Source organism: Martes martes, assembly GCF_963455335.1.
Source record: "Martes martes genome assembly, chromosome: 6".
NCBI lineage: Eukaryota > Metazoa > Chordata > Mammalia > Carnivora > Mustelidae > Martes > Martes martes.
This window is the reverse complement of record NC_137893.1, coordinates 113,446,120-113,465,284: the sequence shown is the minus strand read 5'-3', so window position 1 is coordinate 113,465,284 and position 19,165 is coordinate 113,446,120. Positions and strand designations below refer to the sequence as shown.

The window sequence follows — 19,165 nt, the reverse complement described above, 5'->3', positions numbered from 1 at the left end:
TCCTGGGATCGAGTCCCGCATCAGGCTCTCTGCTTAGCAGGAAGCCTGCTTCCCCCTCTCTCTGCCTGCCTCTCTGCCTACTTGTGATCTCTCTCTCTTTCTCAAATACATAAATAAAATCTTAGAAAAAAAAAAAAAGGAGAGAGATCCCAGGGGGGCATACTTAAAAGGAAAACCAAGCTAATCTTAAGTGAAAAAGAAACTGCTTTATAAATATGAAAATGATGTGGCACTCAATAAAATGTGTTAGCAAGTACACTTCTGAAACATTGTATGGTGAATAAAGTAGGTTGGCTGCTCTTGGGAGAAGAACTTGAATTCTACTTAGCATTAGGTGAGAACTTTCAACAGGAATCTCGCTAAGGAAGATAAGCGGTGGTCTCTGATTTAGGGGTGGAGAGAGCATAGAGAAGGGAATAGCATCCTCAGTGTTGTCCAGAAAGTTACTGTTACCCGTCTGACTGTGTTTCAAGTCATTCACAGACCACCTGGTCATCTCTGGCCACGGACCTTGGCTGGTCAGACATAACCTATACGTGAGAAGGACAGTCGTGTTGAACTTGATAGGGACTTTGTCTGAGAAGTAACAGCGTGTTGTAGATAAGAGTGAAGAAGTAACCACATTTTGTTTGACTCCTTTGAAATGTAGATTTAGCTGCCAAAGTTGCTCCCAAAAGTAAACTTATGTTCTGTACATTTGCCCAAGGCACTGAATAAATTTCCAATAAAACCAACAAACAATTCCTTCCTTGGGGTTGTTTTCTTCTATCTTCAACTGGTACCATGGAGAATTAATTACTTCATAATCTCGCTCACGATAGCCTATCCAATTAAACACAGTTATGGAAAAACAGCGCTTACCGTCTATCACCGGTTTGGGCTGAGAACTTTTGAGGCGCAGCGAGGGCCGGAAGCGGGTTCGGTCGTTGAAGCTCCAGCTCTTCTGCACTTTGGTGGGGCTGCCCTCGGCGGTGATGTCGGTGCTCGGGGACCTCCTGTCACCTACGGAGGCTTGTCTGCTCTTAATACTCTGGCCCCTTGGGCTAGCCATGCGTACTCGCTCCTTAAAACTTAGCTTCTGACTGTGGACAACAGAGGCATGATTATTCCATTTCAAGCAATTTCTTCCACTCCACTTGGGTAAATACTTTGATGAGACTGTATACTATATTTCAATAGACAAAATGTTTTCAGCGAGTAGGAGCATAGCAATATACTCTTCCCTTATTGAAAACCGGAGCTTTATTTAATCTGTTTGCATTCATTTGAACTTAATCTCACTGTCTAGGTGGCACACCCTTTCCTGGATTCATCACAGAAAGAATCAACATCGGGTATGGTAGTTTGGACACAATTACACTGGACATAACCAAGAACTGGTTCGGTGTTTGCTTTAGAAACAGATTTTTAGCTTTGACCTTGACTTTGGATATTTAAAGAAAGTAATTTTTTATTTGGGAGCATATCTCTTTGTAATTTCTGAGCATTTCTACAGGGATGACAGTTACTTATACACATCTATCTACATTCTGCATGCATTTCATATTCCAGGCAAGATTATGATATCCATAAATTCATGCAATCTCCTAGCGGTTCGTAGTACTGCATACATAAGAGCAAACATACAACATTTAACACCCGTTTCTTTTATGCTTGCATTCATTCTTGTGAGACAAAAACCACACAATGTAGAACAGCCCCAACATATAATGAATGTGATGACTGATTAACGGAATGAGATGTTATGTTCACTAACACAATTTCCTGCTATTAAACAGGTTATTGATTTGCTGTGGCAGCTACTGGTAAATTATATTTGTTCCGACATTCAGTTCTCAGATGCCAGCGAGAACTGAAATGCCGTGGGTTGATAAAGGAAGCATTAACAACAACAACAAAACCCAAAGTGCATCTCCACGATTTCCTCATCGAAAGATGCTGTGTGAGGTGGTGGGAAGGGCAGGTTGGAATCAAAGAGGCTTGGAGTTTGCAGTCCTCATCTAACGTAAGGATGAAAATAGCAACACAACTAAGGGATTTTTGTGGGAACCAAGCGGACTGTAAGAGGTGCCGTGTCCCCATTTTGTTTGTGTTCTTTTTGTGTTCCATTTATAAAGCACTGTGTTGTTCATCAGAGAATGACACTGGTACCTAGTGAGAGGCCCAGGCCACTTGGGGGTCTGAGGAAATGAAGGGTGAAGGGTCTAGGGTCTGAAGGCAGTACTTGGAGCAGCTGCTCCGAGAGGCCGAGACCCGCATTCATGCTGCAGCCTTCGTGGGGCATGAAGGAGGCAGTGTTCTCATGGACTCGGGTTATCTGAGACGAAGTGGAGCCCTGGTTTTTTCCACTTACCGCAACGTCCACTGTCCCCAGCTGCAGCATGCCAACAGCAAATGTGTTTAGTGGTTATGTGTTTTGCAGCTAACAAGAAACAGTAACATTTATTTTTCCATGCCTAGTTGCTTAACAAATGATATTCTAAAAAGACACCACATTTTATGTGTTTACGTGAAAACAAATCAAATAATGGACTAGGGTGATCAGAAAGTCCTGGTAACAATAAACAAGTCGACCATGCCACGGACAGCTCCCCTCGGAAATGCAGATGTAGCTAAGCCCAGCACGACTAGCTGAAGGCACATGCAGAGAACAGGCTGGGCAGTTTTGTGATGGGGTCAGGTGGGTTCAAGGGTTCTTTAAAACAATCCCGTCAGTCAAAGGCTTTCTCTGCATCAGACGAATGCGTGATTAAATGGTGGATCACATCAAACAACAGCAACAATAACATATAAAACTGCAACTTTTTATGCCGAGGCTGGGTTCTCCATGTCATCCCAAACCTTCAAATCATTTAAACAAATCCTCAAAGAGATAAAAGGGATAGGGCCCAAAATGTCTACTCTTCTCAACCTTTTTATTTTATTTTTTTTAAATAGTAAAAATTTCACATCTCTCTTCAGTTTCAGCACATCTGTTCCATCATTTAAATTTATGATGATTGGGATCAGGAACATATGCTCAACTCTGCACCTTTATTAAGATTAACGAATGGCTGAAGTTTACATAGGTATCACTACAAATGTTCTCACTATACTTTATCTAGTTTGGTTACCTTTTCTGGAACTCACAGATGCTAATTACTACAGAAGGTTGGGTTTCGTTAATATTAAATTACTTTCTTAATCTTTAACGATATATCTGTTTCTTATACTAACTAAGTAGAAGAGGAAACTGATGAAAACATCATAAAACCATTTAATATGAAATTTTGTTTTTTCTTTTTTAAAATTTCAATTACTGAAAAAGTAAAAAAGTTGGAAATAAGTATCAGTGTCAAACCCTCCATGGCTGATTGGCAATAATGAAATATTTAAAAACAATGCTCCTATGCAAATATTTTTTAAAAGTTGCCTCTGAAACGTTTTGATGCATCTTTAATAACTCATGGAAAGTGGAAATAATATTTTTCTCTGAATCTTAGTACTATTTAAAGTACTTAAAGTTGATATAAATGAGTTCTAGGTACCATGTCCCTTTTTGTCCTTCTTAACTGCATGAATATTTGCTAATGTCTAATATGAAAAGAATTATCAAAAATCATTTTAAAGTGAATCCAACATATTACATATGAAATTAGAAAAAAAATTAATGTTTTCTCTCTCTCTTTTAACATAATTGTATCAAAGTTAAGAATAAAATCTTAACCCAGAATTTTTTAACCAGGCAAAATTTTGTTCTCCAAAACAAAGACCTGCTCTTACAAAAAAAGCTCACTTCTATTAGTTTTTCTGCTTCTTTTCCCCGTTTGGAAATCAACAGAACATCTTGATTAGACGACTATTAAACTGATTAGGTGGCTGTTATTGAAAATGCACACTGATTAAAAAGATAGACTCTTTACTGGTCCATTCAAGTTTTCATTACTTTCTTACTTTTTGTCATATCTATAAACATTTCTTTTCTTTTCTTTTTTTTTTTAAAGTAGGCTCCATGCCCAACGTGGGGCTTGAACCCATGACCCTGAGATTGAGAATCACATGCCTTGCCAGCCAGGTGCCCCCTATAAACATGATTTTTGAGAAAGATTCATGGAACAGTGTTTTTAGGAAGATTGTCAAAGATTATTCCTAGGAGACAAACAAGAAGGTCTCTTTCTGGAGAAAGTAACCCAAAGGACATTGTAGTCATTGATCGTGGCATCTTTGAGTATGCAGTCCCACCTCCCCAGCTGAGGACTCTACGAGGGGGCGCCTGCACAACGACGGGGGACTGTGCAGGGGAATTCTTCCCCTCTAGGAACCAGATGGACAAGTTACTCAAATGGCCCAGCATGCAGGCTACTACTGGATGTTCCCTGCCAGGGAACTGTGTGGCATTACCGTAACCCCACAGTAATCCTCTCGGACTTAGAACGCTGTAGTCCTTGTTAATACTTCATTAGGGTTTTAGCCCTTCACAGGATAAGCGTTCTACAAATTCTCGCCTCAGGCACAATAGGGCGACTGAGCCGTAACAATCCAGTGCGTGCAGCAGTTCAGCAGCTGTCCCACCACAAGGAGGCGCCAAGGGGCCGACAGCCAGGGCTGTGCGGGACCCTGCCTATTTGGCCCTGGGGTAGAGTATCAAAGCAGGCAACAGGCAACAAGGAAAGTAACAAGCGGCTTGAAAACCTCATTCAAGAAGTCCTTAGGAAGAGTGAGTCTCTGAGCGGGGCTCAGGTAGGATGGCGGTAGAACCTGGTCATGCACCTGAGGTTAGTTGGCATTCTCAAATTTCATGTCAATAGCCGGGATGCTGGGTACCTCTGCTTCCGTGAGGTGTACATTCTGAAGAGCTTCTGCTTATTACTACAGAACTTACTAGGAGTGAGGGAGATAGAGCAGCACATTACTAAGCATTTCACCACCACGAAAGTGCTCAGGGATTTCTTTTTAGAACAACAAAGCCATTTGGCTTTATTGTTTTTCAGATCTAAGTACACAGACTATTTAAGCAGTAAGTACTAACTACATAGCTTAATTGTGCTGCTTGGAGTATAATCAGTGCTCTTAACGGTGAGGTTGAAAGGGCTGGATGTGAAGCAGGCATTACAAACGTTGGTAGCCTGTGTGTTAGCATCAGAGTCATGTGAAAATAAGAACATAAATATTTTAAAATACAGCAACCTTTGCAATAAATAGCAATCCAATGCAGTATAAACGAGGGACAAGCTATTTCAGAACTTTGAAAAATAAATATTTATAGGAACCAATGAAGTTGATACCATTAATTGCTTTAAAATATTAAAAAAGTTCTTGATTTGCATAAAACACCTGCAGTTATAGTTAATATCGATAACTGTCAGAATACATGCTTTAAAAAGTCAGAAGAAAAGATTCTAAATCACTAGCTTGTTAAAAAAAAGAGTTTTTATTGTATGTCTTTTGCTGTGTTTTTAAAAGACTAAATCCCTTTCCTCTATCAATAAATGTGAACAGAAGGAGAAACCATTTTCAAAAGATTGTTTTTGAAACAATCTAACATTTTGCCCATAAGGACACAAGTTGATTATGCTGAAAAAAAAAAAAAGTCTAGTCTTACTTGGTTTAACAACACATGCAGATCATTCTTTGCACACAGAAGAAAGAAAATGTAAATAGTGGAAAACAAACGCCCAAGAAATACAAGAACGCAGTCTTTTCTCTCCGCATTCTAGAGTTCTCTCTTAAGAACCACACATCTCAGAACCTAATAAAGCCAACCACGTAGGAGCAACTTGGACAAAGCAATCAGTGGATCACAGCAGAAGATGATAATGTAATTAAAAAATATATCATATATGCTTTAACTTTTAAGACATGCATCTTTATAACACTCTCACAAGAACCTGTTCAAGCAACTTTAGATAGTCTAAGAAGAAGTCTGACAGGGTTCTGTTTAAAGCCTATAGATGGTGATCAGGGTAGCTTAACTATGAAGCATGCACATAGCCAACAATTGTTGATTAAGGAGCCAGGGTAGGCAGAGGTAGTGAGATTTATAGATAATCCCTAAACTTCCGTTGGCATGATCTATTCTTGTAGCAATAAAAACCTAACATAGGTAGGAAGAAGTAAGAGCCTTTTTGTGACGGTGCGTGCAAGATGGCTAAGTCAAGGAGGAAGGGAGGAGGACCTAAAAATCTCAAGGTGAGAATACTGGCTTTAATTTGGTTAGATGGGTTTATAGGTGAATATTCTATTTTCTGAAAGTGACAATTTGTACCAAAACAGAGAAAAACTATCCAGTTTTAAAAAAATGAGTTGGAGAAGTTACTCAATGGGATAATTATTACACTAAAATCAATAAACCTATTCACCTCATATGGGATTAGAACTGTTTCAATGGGAAGATAGAGGAAAACAAATGAATCATTAAATGATGCTAAAGAAGTTGCATTTATGGTCTAAGCAGAGGAAGAATAGAGCAGGCTCAATTGAGACTAATAGTAATTTGTACCTGACCCTGTACCAAAGACATCATTTTAATGTCTCAAAGACACACTATTTCAACTGTGGTTCAGTTGAGCTCCTCTTGAGACTGATGGTTTATATTTTTAAAGAAAAATTTTGGACCTGTTGCAAATAATGCAAAAGCATCACGGAACTGGATGTCTTTCCCTAGCCAAATTTGTTTAAACATACCCTAACCTCAGGGTAGAAAGACAAAACTCTCTAACCAGAATATTCCAAAGATGGGAACCTAGTTAGCTATGGGGGTATATGAATGTGTGTGATGCCTCACTACATTTTGCAGTGAGAAAAGCCTCTCCAAGTATGGCCTGGTTACTCAGAGGAAAAAATGCCAGGCACCAGGAAAGAGTTACTGGCTACTGTACTAAACCCATCTATGCTTGAATTACTCCCAGTTCTTAACACAATGTAGAGCCATGACGAAAGATTTTAGGAGACTTCAGGCTCTGAGATATCCGGAAGATAGAGTTGGCTGAAGTTTATCTCTTCTGCTTATCTGAATTGCCATCAGTAACCCGATGGCCCCAAACACAGTAAAGGGCTTTGCGCTTGGGTGGCGGTAATCAATCCATTTGAAATCGGGTCCAGGATTAATCAACAATAGCCTGGACCCAAATCTGCTCTCTTCCAAGAAACAATCCTCATTATAAATGCATTTTCCTTTGTGCATATTTTGCTTGAGTAAGGGCAAATTTGTTTTTCTTAAGATGGTACTGTTGCTACTGTTAATACAATAGTCTTTCTGCATTCCTTATGCAGTATCATAAATTCCACTGCCCGTGGAACCCAGCAAGGTGAAAGCTTACGTCACGTTAAAATGGGAGCTTTGGCTTGTTTCCTTCAGATTATTGAAGTGTTTTTATTACCTCATTGTCTTTTTGTATGTTTCCTCTTTCCCGTTTTTGTTGGAGTTTTCTCTTTCTATGTGAGCAACTTGAGGTCAGGGACATTTTATTACTCTATCCAAAAACTGTTTATTGAGCACATTCCCAGTCCTAGCTTTGCACAGGGAGATGTGATACATCACTGGGGGACAGAAGACCTATGTGTATGAAGTAGGGCACATCAAGTAAGGCATGCATGCCAGATAAGTGGTAATATAGGACATTTCATGGGGTTTTTGCCAAGTGTCCAGTGATCCTAGAGAAGCAAGAAATGTCTGTGTAACATACCTTGGTGTTTCTGTGTATGTTCAAAACTACATGTGAGTCATTTTTGACACCCTTAGTCACAAGCATGTAGAATAAATTTTGATGTTTTAGCTCTAAATGAACATCATGAAATGTAAAAAATTTGGTCGGTGGTGGTCTTTTTGAATCGTGACAGCTGATTGGGATGTTCATTTTTGGAGTGAGGAACAGAAACTCCATAGTTATACTTTAATTTTTGTCTTTGCTTCCTGCTTGGTAACATTTGGAAAAAGTGCAATATCGTGTCAGCCCAAGGGGACCCCTCTCTCGGGACTGTCATACCAGGTCACACTTCTGCAAAGAAACTCCACGTGATTCACAGACTTCCCCTTTAGGTGTCAACAGCTCTGTTTTGGAGGATGAAACCAAGACAGGTGACCTTACTCTCAGGTAGCTATGGAGTTTGTGCCAAAGATAGTCTCTGCCTTTAGGATTTGGAGACAAATTACTCTTTGACACAATCTGTAAAGGGATAGCTCCTAAAAAAAGGCAAGCTTTTCAAATATCACCAAATAGACTAAATGGCTTATAATGGCTATGATTTATTTGTGTAACTCTTTTCAAGTAAAATTGCCACAACAGAAGGATGGCAGGGTTTGCAGGGCATCTAGACAAAAGAGGACTAAATGGCCAGAATTGTAGAGATTGCCTCTTCTGGAGTCTATTCAAAGAGTGTCCTCAGTCTAATGACCAGAACCTCTCTTTGGGCAGAAATATCTCTAAAGTAGAGAAGATCAAATCTTTAGGCTACTAAAACTTTCTGGAAATATCACTCAGGAATATCTAGTGACCTCGGCTCTAACTCTTTGTCTACCAAGTAGGAGAAGGGTTTTTAATGCCATCCCCGTGTAGGCTTACCTACTTCGAAGGAGTGTTGTGCACCCTGCCACATCTGTCTCTCATCATGGATGCAATTAGATTCTGACTTGTGAATCTTTTTAAGTGTTCATATAATGCAGAAATGGAGGACCCAGGACCTCATGATTCCAAGTGACCTTTTGAAACTGGTTTCAGTATGGTATGAATAGATTATAATTAATGTCTAGTATGACAGTACAAAACTAAGGGACCATCCCTGGACTCCCACTGGTCCCCACCCAGGGGCCAATTCTGCCCTGGTAGAATGCTTCTGTGTCCTCATTACGGAAACAAGTAGCAATGATAGGAAATTTTTTTTTTCTTCTTCCCTTCCAGGCACCTGGGATTCTCCTGCTGGTTCTGCCTCTGCTACTCCTCACACCATCAATGCCAAGATCTACCTGGTTCTGTCCTTTGGGGCTTTGCTCCCAAATGCAGACTCTTTCTGGCACTCACTAACACAGGATAAAATGTTCTCTTTCACCTCCAATTCTTCCTCGGTCCAACTCTCTGCTCTTTAATCTGATAAGGCATTTCCTTGAAGGGCATGAAAGAATGGCCATAAATTATTTGGTGAAATTTCTGGGAGGATTGTCTTCTTCCTAAAGGATAGGGCAGTGGTGGCGGGGGGAGGCTCTTCCTCTGAATGATGTTACTCAAGTAAACCAGTGCTTAATGAGCTGGAGATGTCACAGAGAGCTTGTTCTTACCTCCTGTACACAGTGTTCCTTTTGCCCAAAAAACCCATTTTCTTATTCTAAAAGGACCCTGATGAAGGGGAATATATCTTACAGTGCTTCCCAGAATTTGAATACTTCAGTAAGACTTTTGTCTGAGAAAAAGGGTAGCAAGGAATAACCGAAGGCCATAATTATTATTTTTCCCCAAGAATTTTCCATACCCTGCCGATTATAAGAAGCAGTGAGCTAGGGAGACACTGATGCTTCCAAGGGAGGGGGGGTACAAATCAATGAAACAGCAACCTTTGCAGGCAATCTTGTGAAAGGTCACTTTTAATCATCTTGTATTTGTTGATCAATTTTACTCACATGAGATACATTTAAAACATCGGTTAGGCATCAGATTTATAAACAAACATGGAGCAGAAGAGAAATCACAAACCTGCTTGATGCTTCCCCTTGTTCTTTCCTTCAGGTGCGTGTAGGCAGAAGAGAAATGATGATAAACCAGTGAATACATTTATAGCACTCGATAATGGAGGATGGGGAATAAAGTACCTTAAGTAATTCTTTTCGAGCAAGATCCACAGAAGCAGTATTCCTTATACAAAGTGTACCCAACTTTCAAACATATATTCTTCATGGCACAGACCTGAGCTGGCATTTTTACTTAGCAAGACCAACAGTGCCCACACGTAACCCCAAAACTGTAGACCACACGTTAGCTAAAGTTATCCATGGTTAAGAAAGCGGTTCTGATCTAACTGGCGTGAACAAGGACTCTTAGAATGGTGCTGGGTACACTGTGGCTTCAACCACTTGTCGAGGAAGATTTTGTATTCATATCGTATACAGTATGAATTCTCTTGGAGTAAATTAGGTGCATGGGAAATTGATCACAACTGTTTGGGACTAGTGTTGGATGGTATTTTTAACAACCCATTTTAGCAAATTCAGATCTGTGCAACACGGTGTAGGGTCCCTACTCTTTACAAATGAGCTGTGTGTCCTCAGACAAGCACTTCACTTTCTGGTAGTCTTGATTTTCTTCTGAATAAATTGAAGGGTCTGGATTAGAGCATATCTACATTCTGACTTCTGACACTGTCACACGGCATCCTTGGAGCTTGATAATTCCCCACAGCTTCATAAAATATCAGACTCACTCCCTGAAAGAGCACATTTACCTGTGTTACATACTCTGCACAGCCTTCATTTTCTCTGAGAAGATAATCAAGAAAAATGTGTTCCTTCTGTAAATCCTTCTCTTATTAAAACAAAACTTTGAAAGAGCAACTGCTAAGACCCCGAAAGCCCATGGGAGACCGGCCAGACCAGAAGGGAGAGAGTCGGAAACTGCAGGCTATCTCCCCAGCAGGACTGAGGGGTATGGCCTGTCCCCTCACCCTACCCTGTCTCCCCTGCACACCTGTCACACCTCTCTTCCATCCTATTCCCCGGAATGAGGTTGAGAAGTCAAAGTATCTCATTGTATCTCTAAAACTCCTGGGAATAAGAGCACGAGTTCATGATTTTTAATCATGATAGTGATTGATATCATTGATAGTGATGCTATAGATAATATGATCTCTTTTCTGACCACCTATTTGAAATTATAATCCCTAATGTTCCCCAAATTCCTTCCCTACTTTACTGTTCTCCTTACCCTACTGTATGACATTTATTTATTTATTTATTTATTTATTTATTTTCTCTTCCCAGTGTCCCTTGAATATACATTCCCTAAAGCCATTTTCCCCCCCTTTCACTGCTACACTTCTAGTGCCTGGAACAGTGCCTTGCAAAATAACAGATGAATAGTTATTTAATGAATGCACACATGAATGAATGAATCATCTCTTCAGAAGTTCTTAAACTCTGAATGTTATACGAAATACACTATATAAATAAAAAGAAGTTTCAGTCCATTTCTTATTACATCACTCTGCACTCAGTAAAGCCAGTTAATTATAAATGTAAAAATATCCCTCACAGATCTACAAACTTGATTAAAGCAAGTTCGCGTTCTAAAGCAAAGGTTCTGAACTTGGCTTCACAGAGTCTGTGAATACATTCAATTTGAAGGCAAAATTTTGATTTTTTTTTCTTTGCACTGATTTTTTTTTTTTTGGTGGTTTAACAAAACCAACAACAATAATAAAGATTAAGAACCACACAATTTGGAACAGTAACAGGGAGAGATGTTAGGATATTCAGGTTCCCACGAACTTTGCCAGAGATGGCCGTGTCATTCAGGACAAGTACCTGGTATTCAGTAAATGGGGTCGAGACTCAGCAGTTAAAGGGGGGGGGCGATGCTGGGAAAAGACAATGAGGAGGATGGCTGACAGCCAGCGTGGAACAACATGAATATAGGTGTTTGCATAAATCCTCCTCTTCCTTCCTTTCCCTCTCCCCATTTAAAATGGAAAATTTCAGCGGAAATAAGAGAAATCATGAAGTAAAATAATAGTTTATGCACTGAAAGAATTTGACTTATTATTCAATAATTTTTTCCAGGCCCCAGAATGACTTTAACCTAAAAACTTCAGGAAGCGGAAAGCCGAATTATCACATGATAATAGCCCACTCTCTTCTGTCACTCAAGAACCTTCTTTTTGTTTCTTCTACTAGTCTTCCTCTCACAGATATACCTAGAAACCTTCATGAGTACAAGAAATGCAATTTCTGTACAATTCCCATTTCTGATTCATTGCCCCCAAGGAATAGATTTTTTTTTTTAAATATTACCACAACTCCGAAGGAGTCTCATACTCAATAAAGGAAAGTAAACTCAATTTTAAGATCTACACGAAAAGAGACTTCTCATGCATGCCTTCATTCGACAGCATCCATGCTTCACTCCTTGCTAAGGTTTCATCCCCTCTGAAGGCCTGGAGTTCTATGAATATCTCTATCACAGGTGCTGAGGAACTTTTGACCCCAACTTTTAGGAGACATGTCCTGTCAGAGCTTAGAAGTTCTCTTGCTCACCTCTCGTCCTTCACTTTGTGGATGGGGCCCGGGGAGGATCAGGGAAGCAATGTAACAGATCCTGACAGTTAATGAAAGATGTATGGCTTCCTAACAGTGTGTGCACCGAAGCAGCACAAATCTCCTCTGAGACGTCAGTTCCAGGCAATAAGTCATGAAGGGTTCCCCAGCTGGTTTCTCTTCCGCATCAAGTAAGAAAGACGTTTCTCTGATTGAATCACAGTAGTGGGATGCCTTGTATCCCATGAAGCCACTAGTAGGCTTAAGGTTTTGTTGGACTGTGAAGGGGAACAGCAGGTGTTCTCAAGTACTAAGTAAATGAGCACTTTGGTAACTTTTGAAGAACCTGAGGAACTGACCATTGCAATCAAGAGGGGTGACACACAGAAAGCCTTTCCCTTGGCTTACATGCTTTGGTTGTTTCGATGAAGATTTCTTTAATGAGACAGTGATTTTGATTAAGTATGTTCTGTTAGTTGAACTAGAGTCCAGGATTCCAGGACTAAGGACTTTTTTTTTAAAGTTAAAGATCATTGTGGTAACCATGAGTGCTGTTCATAATTTTTTTGGTTCTCTTCTCTTTCCAGGCACATGGGAGGACTTTCCTGTCCCCTTTGAATTGAGGCCTGGCCAGGCGATTTGTTTGGGCCAACGAAATGTGTATGGAAGCCATATTACTTTCCAATTTTGAATGCTAATTTCAAATTTTAATCTGGCTGGCCCCATTGCTTCACTGTACGCTGTAATCCTCTTAGGACTCTTTTGCTATGGATACTAGCTTGCTCAGCAAGTGAAAAGCTCCAGGACCCATCCTCTGAGAGGATCCAGATGAGAAATGACATTGAGGGACTTTGTGCAAAGATACATTGCTCTCAAAGGGCTCCACGCTTGCGGTCAGGTGATGGATGGAGTTTAAATAATTGCTGTTTTCCAAGAACCATGGTGGTTTACTTTTAGAATTTCGGTGGGCTTTAGGAAATGATTTATTAGAAAATAAGCATAAAATAGTAGCAACCAAGCTCTATAAAAGTTTGAATTTCTTTAATCTTTAAGCTCAGTCTGTGAGTGGTGAGGAATGATGCTGAATCCATTTAGTTTTGTGCCGGAGTTGCTACTGAACAGGTTTGAATCTCTCAAAGGGCAACAGAGAATAAGACAAAAATCAACATGTGCGTGTGTGCGTGAGCATGTTCGTGTGTGTGTGTGTGTGTGTGTGTGTGTGTGTGTGTGTGGTTTGTTTTCCGAACATGAAGAGGCTCAATGACAGCACCAGCTGTCACACTGATACCTACTTGGTAGGGCTGCAGGTGTGCAAGGCCTTCAAATGTGGCTTCCAGGTGGCAATGGAAACAGACTTCTCGTCGGCTGCGTAACTACGCCAAACGCACTGCATGTGGCATATGTGGGGACATAAAAAAGAGAAACAAAAGAGAGGAGAAAATAGAATAAAATGAAAGGGGAGATTATTAAGGTAATATATATTCAGAATCTTATCTTTGTCATACTTGGCCCCGATCAATGCCCAGACGGTGAAGACGACGACTTTGGCATTTTCAGCCGGCCGTTAAACATATTCTGCCACATCAGTGGAATTGGTTTTCAAAACAACTCACACCAGACTATAAAAGTACCAAAAAGTATGACATAAAGCAATCTGTGAATTGGCTAGGAAAAGAGACGGCATTATCTGAGGTAAACTATCTGAGCAAGAGCATACATTCCGGGAACGCAATGCACATCTTTAGTCACGATTTGCTAAGATAATGGCAAAGCACTACTGACAACCCGCAATGCAACCAGTAAACTAATAGTAAACCAGCTAGTAAACTAATGACCATAAGGATCATTAACGTACATGAATTAGTATAATTCCCTGATGTTGGACTGTGTAATACTAATGCTAAAAATGGGGACAGCTGATCACAAAAAGCAGGGCTAAAACAAGACAGGGAAAGTGTACTCTCTAGGAATATAATTGGAAAGTTTAAAATTTAATGTCATGGTCTAAGAATATGTTATGTAATTTTGTAATTAAAAAAAAGATTTTATTTATTTATTTGTCAGAGAGAGAGAACAAGCAGGGGGAGCATCAGGCAGAGAGAGAAGCAGGCTCCCCACCAAGCAAGGAGCCTGATGTGGAACTAGATCCCAGAACCCTGGGATCATGACCGAGCTGAAGGCAGACGCTTAACTGACTGAGCTACCCAGGTGTCCCATATGTTACAGGTTTTTGATGTAAAACATAAGCTCTCTCTCTAGGGGCTCCTGGGTGGCTCAGTTGGTTAAACAACTGCCTTCAGCTTAGGTTATGATCCCAGGGTCCTGGGATCAAGCCCCATGTCAGGCTCCTTACTCTGCAGGGAGCCTGCTTCTCCCTCTCCCTCTGCCTGCTACTCTGCCTGCTTGTGCTCTCTCTCTCTCCCTGTCAAATAAATTAATAAAGGTAAAAAAAAAAAGCTCTCCCTGTTTAATATAATTACCACTGACATATATAATACAATGTATTTTCATGTAATCCTTACACTCAGAATGTGGATTTAGACTCTTATTTTGTAGAAGAGAAGAATGAAGGCTCAGATAAATTAAGAGGTTTACACAAGGTTGGTAGATTTGAGACATTATCTCAGATTGCCTGGTTCTTGGTCTGAGAATCCCTCCGTTGTCCTTTGCTTACTACATAATGACTGTTGCTGGAAATTTCCCTTCGAACTGTCCATTTAAGAGATTGCCCGAACTTACTTTCTATATAGATGGTAGCGAATTTTTTTCCTTTGTAATAAGTCTGCAAACATTTCTAATGACCAAGTGTTTACTCCAATATCCTGAGAGAAAATTTTTTTATTATAATTCATAAATCAAAGCATTCTACTTTCTGTGGCAGATTCATTTAAATGGGTCATATCCCTACTGAATAATCATCATTCATGATTTTGAAACTTCCAATGAAAAGAACAGTGATCTAATAATATGCCTCTTCTTGAGAATATCATTAAATAAATATGCCCTGAACAAAAGGAGTTAAAAGTTGACCCAACAACTCTGGGAAACTGTTTGGCACTATTGATTAAACCTGAATGTGTAGACATACCTTATGATCCAGCTACACATTCCTACTTACATACTCAATAGATGTGCTTGTATATGTTTGTCAAAAGATACATACTATAATGTGCAAAGCTGCTCTGCTTTTAATAAACCAAAGCTGGAAATGCTCAAACAGCTACCCATAGAAGAATAAATAGTTAATGTGGTACATTAACATAGTGGAACAGTCTACAGTAAGAGTACACTAGAACCATGGCCAACCACCACTAGAACCACGCCCAACCATCACTAGAACCATACCCAACCATCACTAGAACCATGCCCAACCATCACTAGAATCATGCTCAACCATCATTATAGAACCATGCTCAACCATCACTAGAACCATGCTCAATGATGGATGAACTTGATATGAATCATGTTGAGTGAAGGAGACAAGACACAGAAGCGGAAAGGCTGTGTGATTCCATCTCATCTATGCTGTTGGAAGGCAGCACAGTGGTGTCCCTTGGGGAACAGTGATTGAGAAAGGATACATAGGAGGTACTGGTCATGTTCTATTTCTTTATCTGGGTGCTGGTTACACAGGAGTGCTCAGTTCTCTTTAGATATGTGTTCTATTCTGTATGCACATTATACTTCAGTAAAATGTTCAGGAAGTGATATAAAAAAGTAGGAAAAGACCCAAGGGTATTTAAAAAAAATATTATTAAGAAAGGCTTAAATAACTGAAGCAGGGTTCCTTGCCTGGAGCTTTGCTTACGTGGCTCATTGTTGATTTAGCCTGCAAATCTGTTAGAACTTATGCTAAGCATCTTGGCATCTTAAAGAGAGTAAAACAATTATCATATCATCTTGAAATATTCGTTTTTGCAAATAATGTTTAAACACAATTTCCAGAGTAACCTAGAGTAATCGATGAAACACATGGGTTTATTATCGCAGTTACTTATGTCATGAGGCCCAGGGAACCTCCAGTGCTCTGATGGTCTACATGGCTGTTTCAATTAAACAATTCTCACAGTAGGCATCATACAGATGTGAACCCAGATGTGTTGAAAGCAAGACCTGTGCAGAACTTAGAAGAACCCAGCAAGTCTGTGCGTTATTAGATACCAGTGAAAAAAAATCCCAAACAATACAACAAAAAATGGGATCAAGACATTACCTGCCCATGTTACAAAGAACTAGGGATGAAAGAGGACTCTTTTAGAAAATTAAGATTTTCTTAAAAATGAGACCTGATGTCTTGCTCTTTTTTTATCAAGTTGATCTCAGGAGCTAAGCTCTTATTCCCTTCATTACTCTTCTCCTAAAAATGTCTTATAAATGGAAGATACAGAAGGAGCAAGTGGCGTCTGTAGAGCAGCTGATACTAGTTAATGGTAAAGATGGAAGTGGAAAGCGCAACTTCATTAGTCTTACAATCTTAATAACTTTGTCCCATCCTTAGCTTGCACTCTCAACTAACTGCTTCCAGTACCTGAACCTCAAGGCCACGACCATATGATCAAGTAGCTGATATTCCTATATTTAAGGCCAAAATCACACGGTGGCTGGCAAGAGATGAATAATGCCCCAGAAGGATTTAATTGACATAGCATATGTACTCCAAAGGATAGGCCAACAAGAAACTAAATGAAAGCCAAATTTATCATTTATCAGGTGACCCTGGTACTTTAGGCTGCCCAGCAAATTCAAACTTTGGTCTATAATTGTAAGTAAAATATCAGTATAATTAAGTTTTTAAAGGGAGTATTTACTTTGTATTGTCTGGAGTATTACAGCTGTGGCACATTTGACCCTTTCTGGAAATTTTAGTTTCAGGTCACCTTTCAAAGGTATAATTAACATGGAACTGATTATTTTCAAGGTATAGACTTTAAGAAGTCAGAGAACAAAAAGATTTAGGGAGAAAACCAGCAATCCCTTTCCCCAGCTTGCTTCTCACTAATTTTTGTTCGTTCGAGTTAAACCCCCTTCAGCTCTTAGAGCTATTGTTTCTATTTTTAAGAATTCTTATTTTTAAGGATTGTCCTCAGACTTGTATTTCTTGATATTTCAATTTTAGGCATTACCAATTAGCTTCCCGCCATGAAAAATAATGGCAGCTCACTCACACATCCTCTTCTTCTCCTCTTAGCCAAACAACAATTTTTAGTTAAGCTGCTCTTTAGCATTTGCACTGTGTAACTACTGTTCCTAGTTCAGCCATGGGGTGTACCAGGACTTCTTTTACTTTCCTATATATAGAGTTTCGTTTTGTCTTAGAGCAATTATTGCCCTAGTTCAATTTCTCAGTTTGCTTTTATACCTCTTGTGTACCTCTTGTGAATACATTTCCCAACTAACAGAACTCTAAAACTCCACTTGTCAAGTACATCATGAAATCTGTCAGTTTCATTTTTTTTATTTCCTTGGAGAGCTTTTTCCTGGAGTTCTGCAGCCTCCTGAGGCCTGCTGGAGCTTTTGTTCTGGGACTTCCCTTCCTATCATCCTGGAGATTCCCTTGACTCTTTCCTGGGTAGGATCTCTTCTTTCTTGAATCCTGTGTCTCTTTCTTCGTTTAGCTTCTTGTTTTAGAAGAATAATTCTATCCAAGTAGCTTCCCTTTTTTAAAAAAAATTCAGCTTTATTTAGGTATAACTGACATAAAACTGTAAGACAAGTGAAGTGTAAATCATGGTGATTTGATATATGTATGTATTACCCCCCACACCTTTATCTTCGTTGTCTTCTTCCTTTTTTTTTTTTTTTGTGAAAACAGTTAATTTCTACTCTGTTAGCAGATTTCAATGATATAATACAGTGTTATCAACTATCATCACTATGTTGTACATTAGATCCTCAGACCTTATTCATCTTATAGTTGAAAGTTTTTACCCTTTGACTTTATTTCCCCAACCCTCCAGCTCCTGGCAACCACTTTTTACTCTGTTTCTAGGAGCTGGACTTGAAAAAAATTTAGATTCCATATATAAGTGAGACCACACAGTATTTGTCTTTTCCTGTCTGGCTATTTCACTTAGCATAATGCCTTCAGAGTCCATCTATGTTGTCACCAGTTGTAGAATTTCCACGCTTCACATGGTCGAAATAACATTCCATTGTATACATATACCACTGTGGAAAACAAGACGGCCCCTCCTCAAAGAATAAAAAGTAGAACTACCATTATGATCCAGCAATTTCACTTCTGGGTTTATATCCAAAGGAAATGAAAACGGGATATCAAAGAGCTATCTGCACACCCGTGTTCACTGCCACACTATCCACAGCACCCTAAATGTGGAAACAATCTAAGTGTCTTATTAATGGATGAATGGACAAAGAAGATGTGAGACACACACACACACACACACACACACACCCACACCCCAAGGAACTTCTTGAATAAAGGTAAATGGTAGGTAAAGTTTTGAGATCTTAGATGTCTAAAAGTGTCTTTATGCTATTTTCACACTCAGTGAATAGTTTGGCTGAGTGTAGAATTTTAGATTGGAAATAATTTCCCATCCAAAAATTTTGAAAGTATTTTTAAAAAATATTTTATTTATTTTTCAAAGAAAGAGAGAGAGAGAGTGCACACAAGCAGGGGGAAGCAGCAGACAGAGGGAGAAGCAGGCTGCTCACTGAGCAAGGAGCCTGTTGCAAGATTCCATCCCTGGACCCTGGATCAGGACCTGAGCTGAAGGCAGATGCTTAACCAACGGAGCCATCCAGGTGTCCCAAATTTGGAAAGTATTGCTGCATTGTCTTTTATTTTAGGGTTACTAATGAGAAAGCTAATGCCATCTTAATCCTTGAGACTTTGGATACATCCTACCCAGAAGACATGTAAGAGTTCCTTTTTTGCAACTGCTCTTTTGTGTGCAGTGCTGGGCACTTGGTGAGCCTTTGTATTGT

The 19,165-nt window shown here is 39.6% G+C and overlaps 1 protein-coding gene across 1 annotated transcript in view; it reads right to left on the bottom strand.

Annotated features, from left to right (window-relative positions):
- The window catches only part of KCNQ5 (potassium voltage-gated channel subfamily Q member 5), a gene marked incomplete at its 5' end in the record, with an annotated part of 518,313 nt that overhangs the window by 58,274 nt on the left and 440,874 nt on the right, over positions 1-19,165 (bottom strand). The window contains 3 exons of the mRNA XM_080805542.1: positions 862-1,082; positions 9,663-9,689; positions 13,507-13,601. Coding sequence (XP_080661668.1) covers positions 862-1,082; positions 9,663-9,689; positions 13,507-13,601 — 343 coding nt within the window. The remainder of the gene's footprint in view (positions 1-861; positions 1,083-9,662; positions 9,690-13,506; positions 13,602-19,165) is intronic.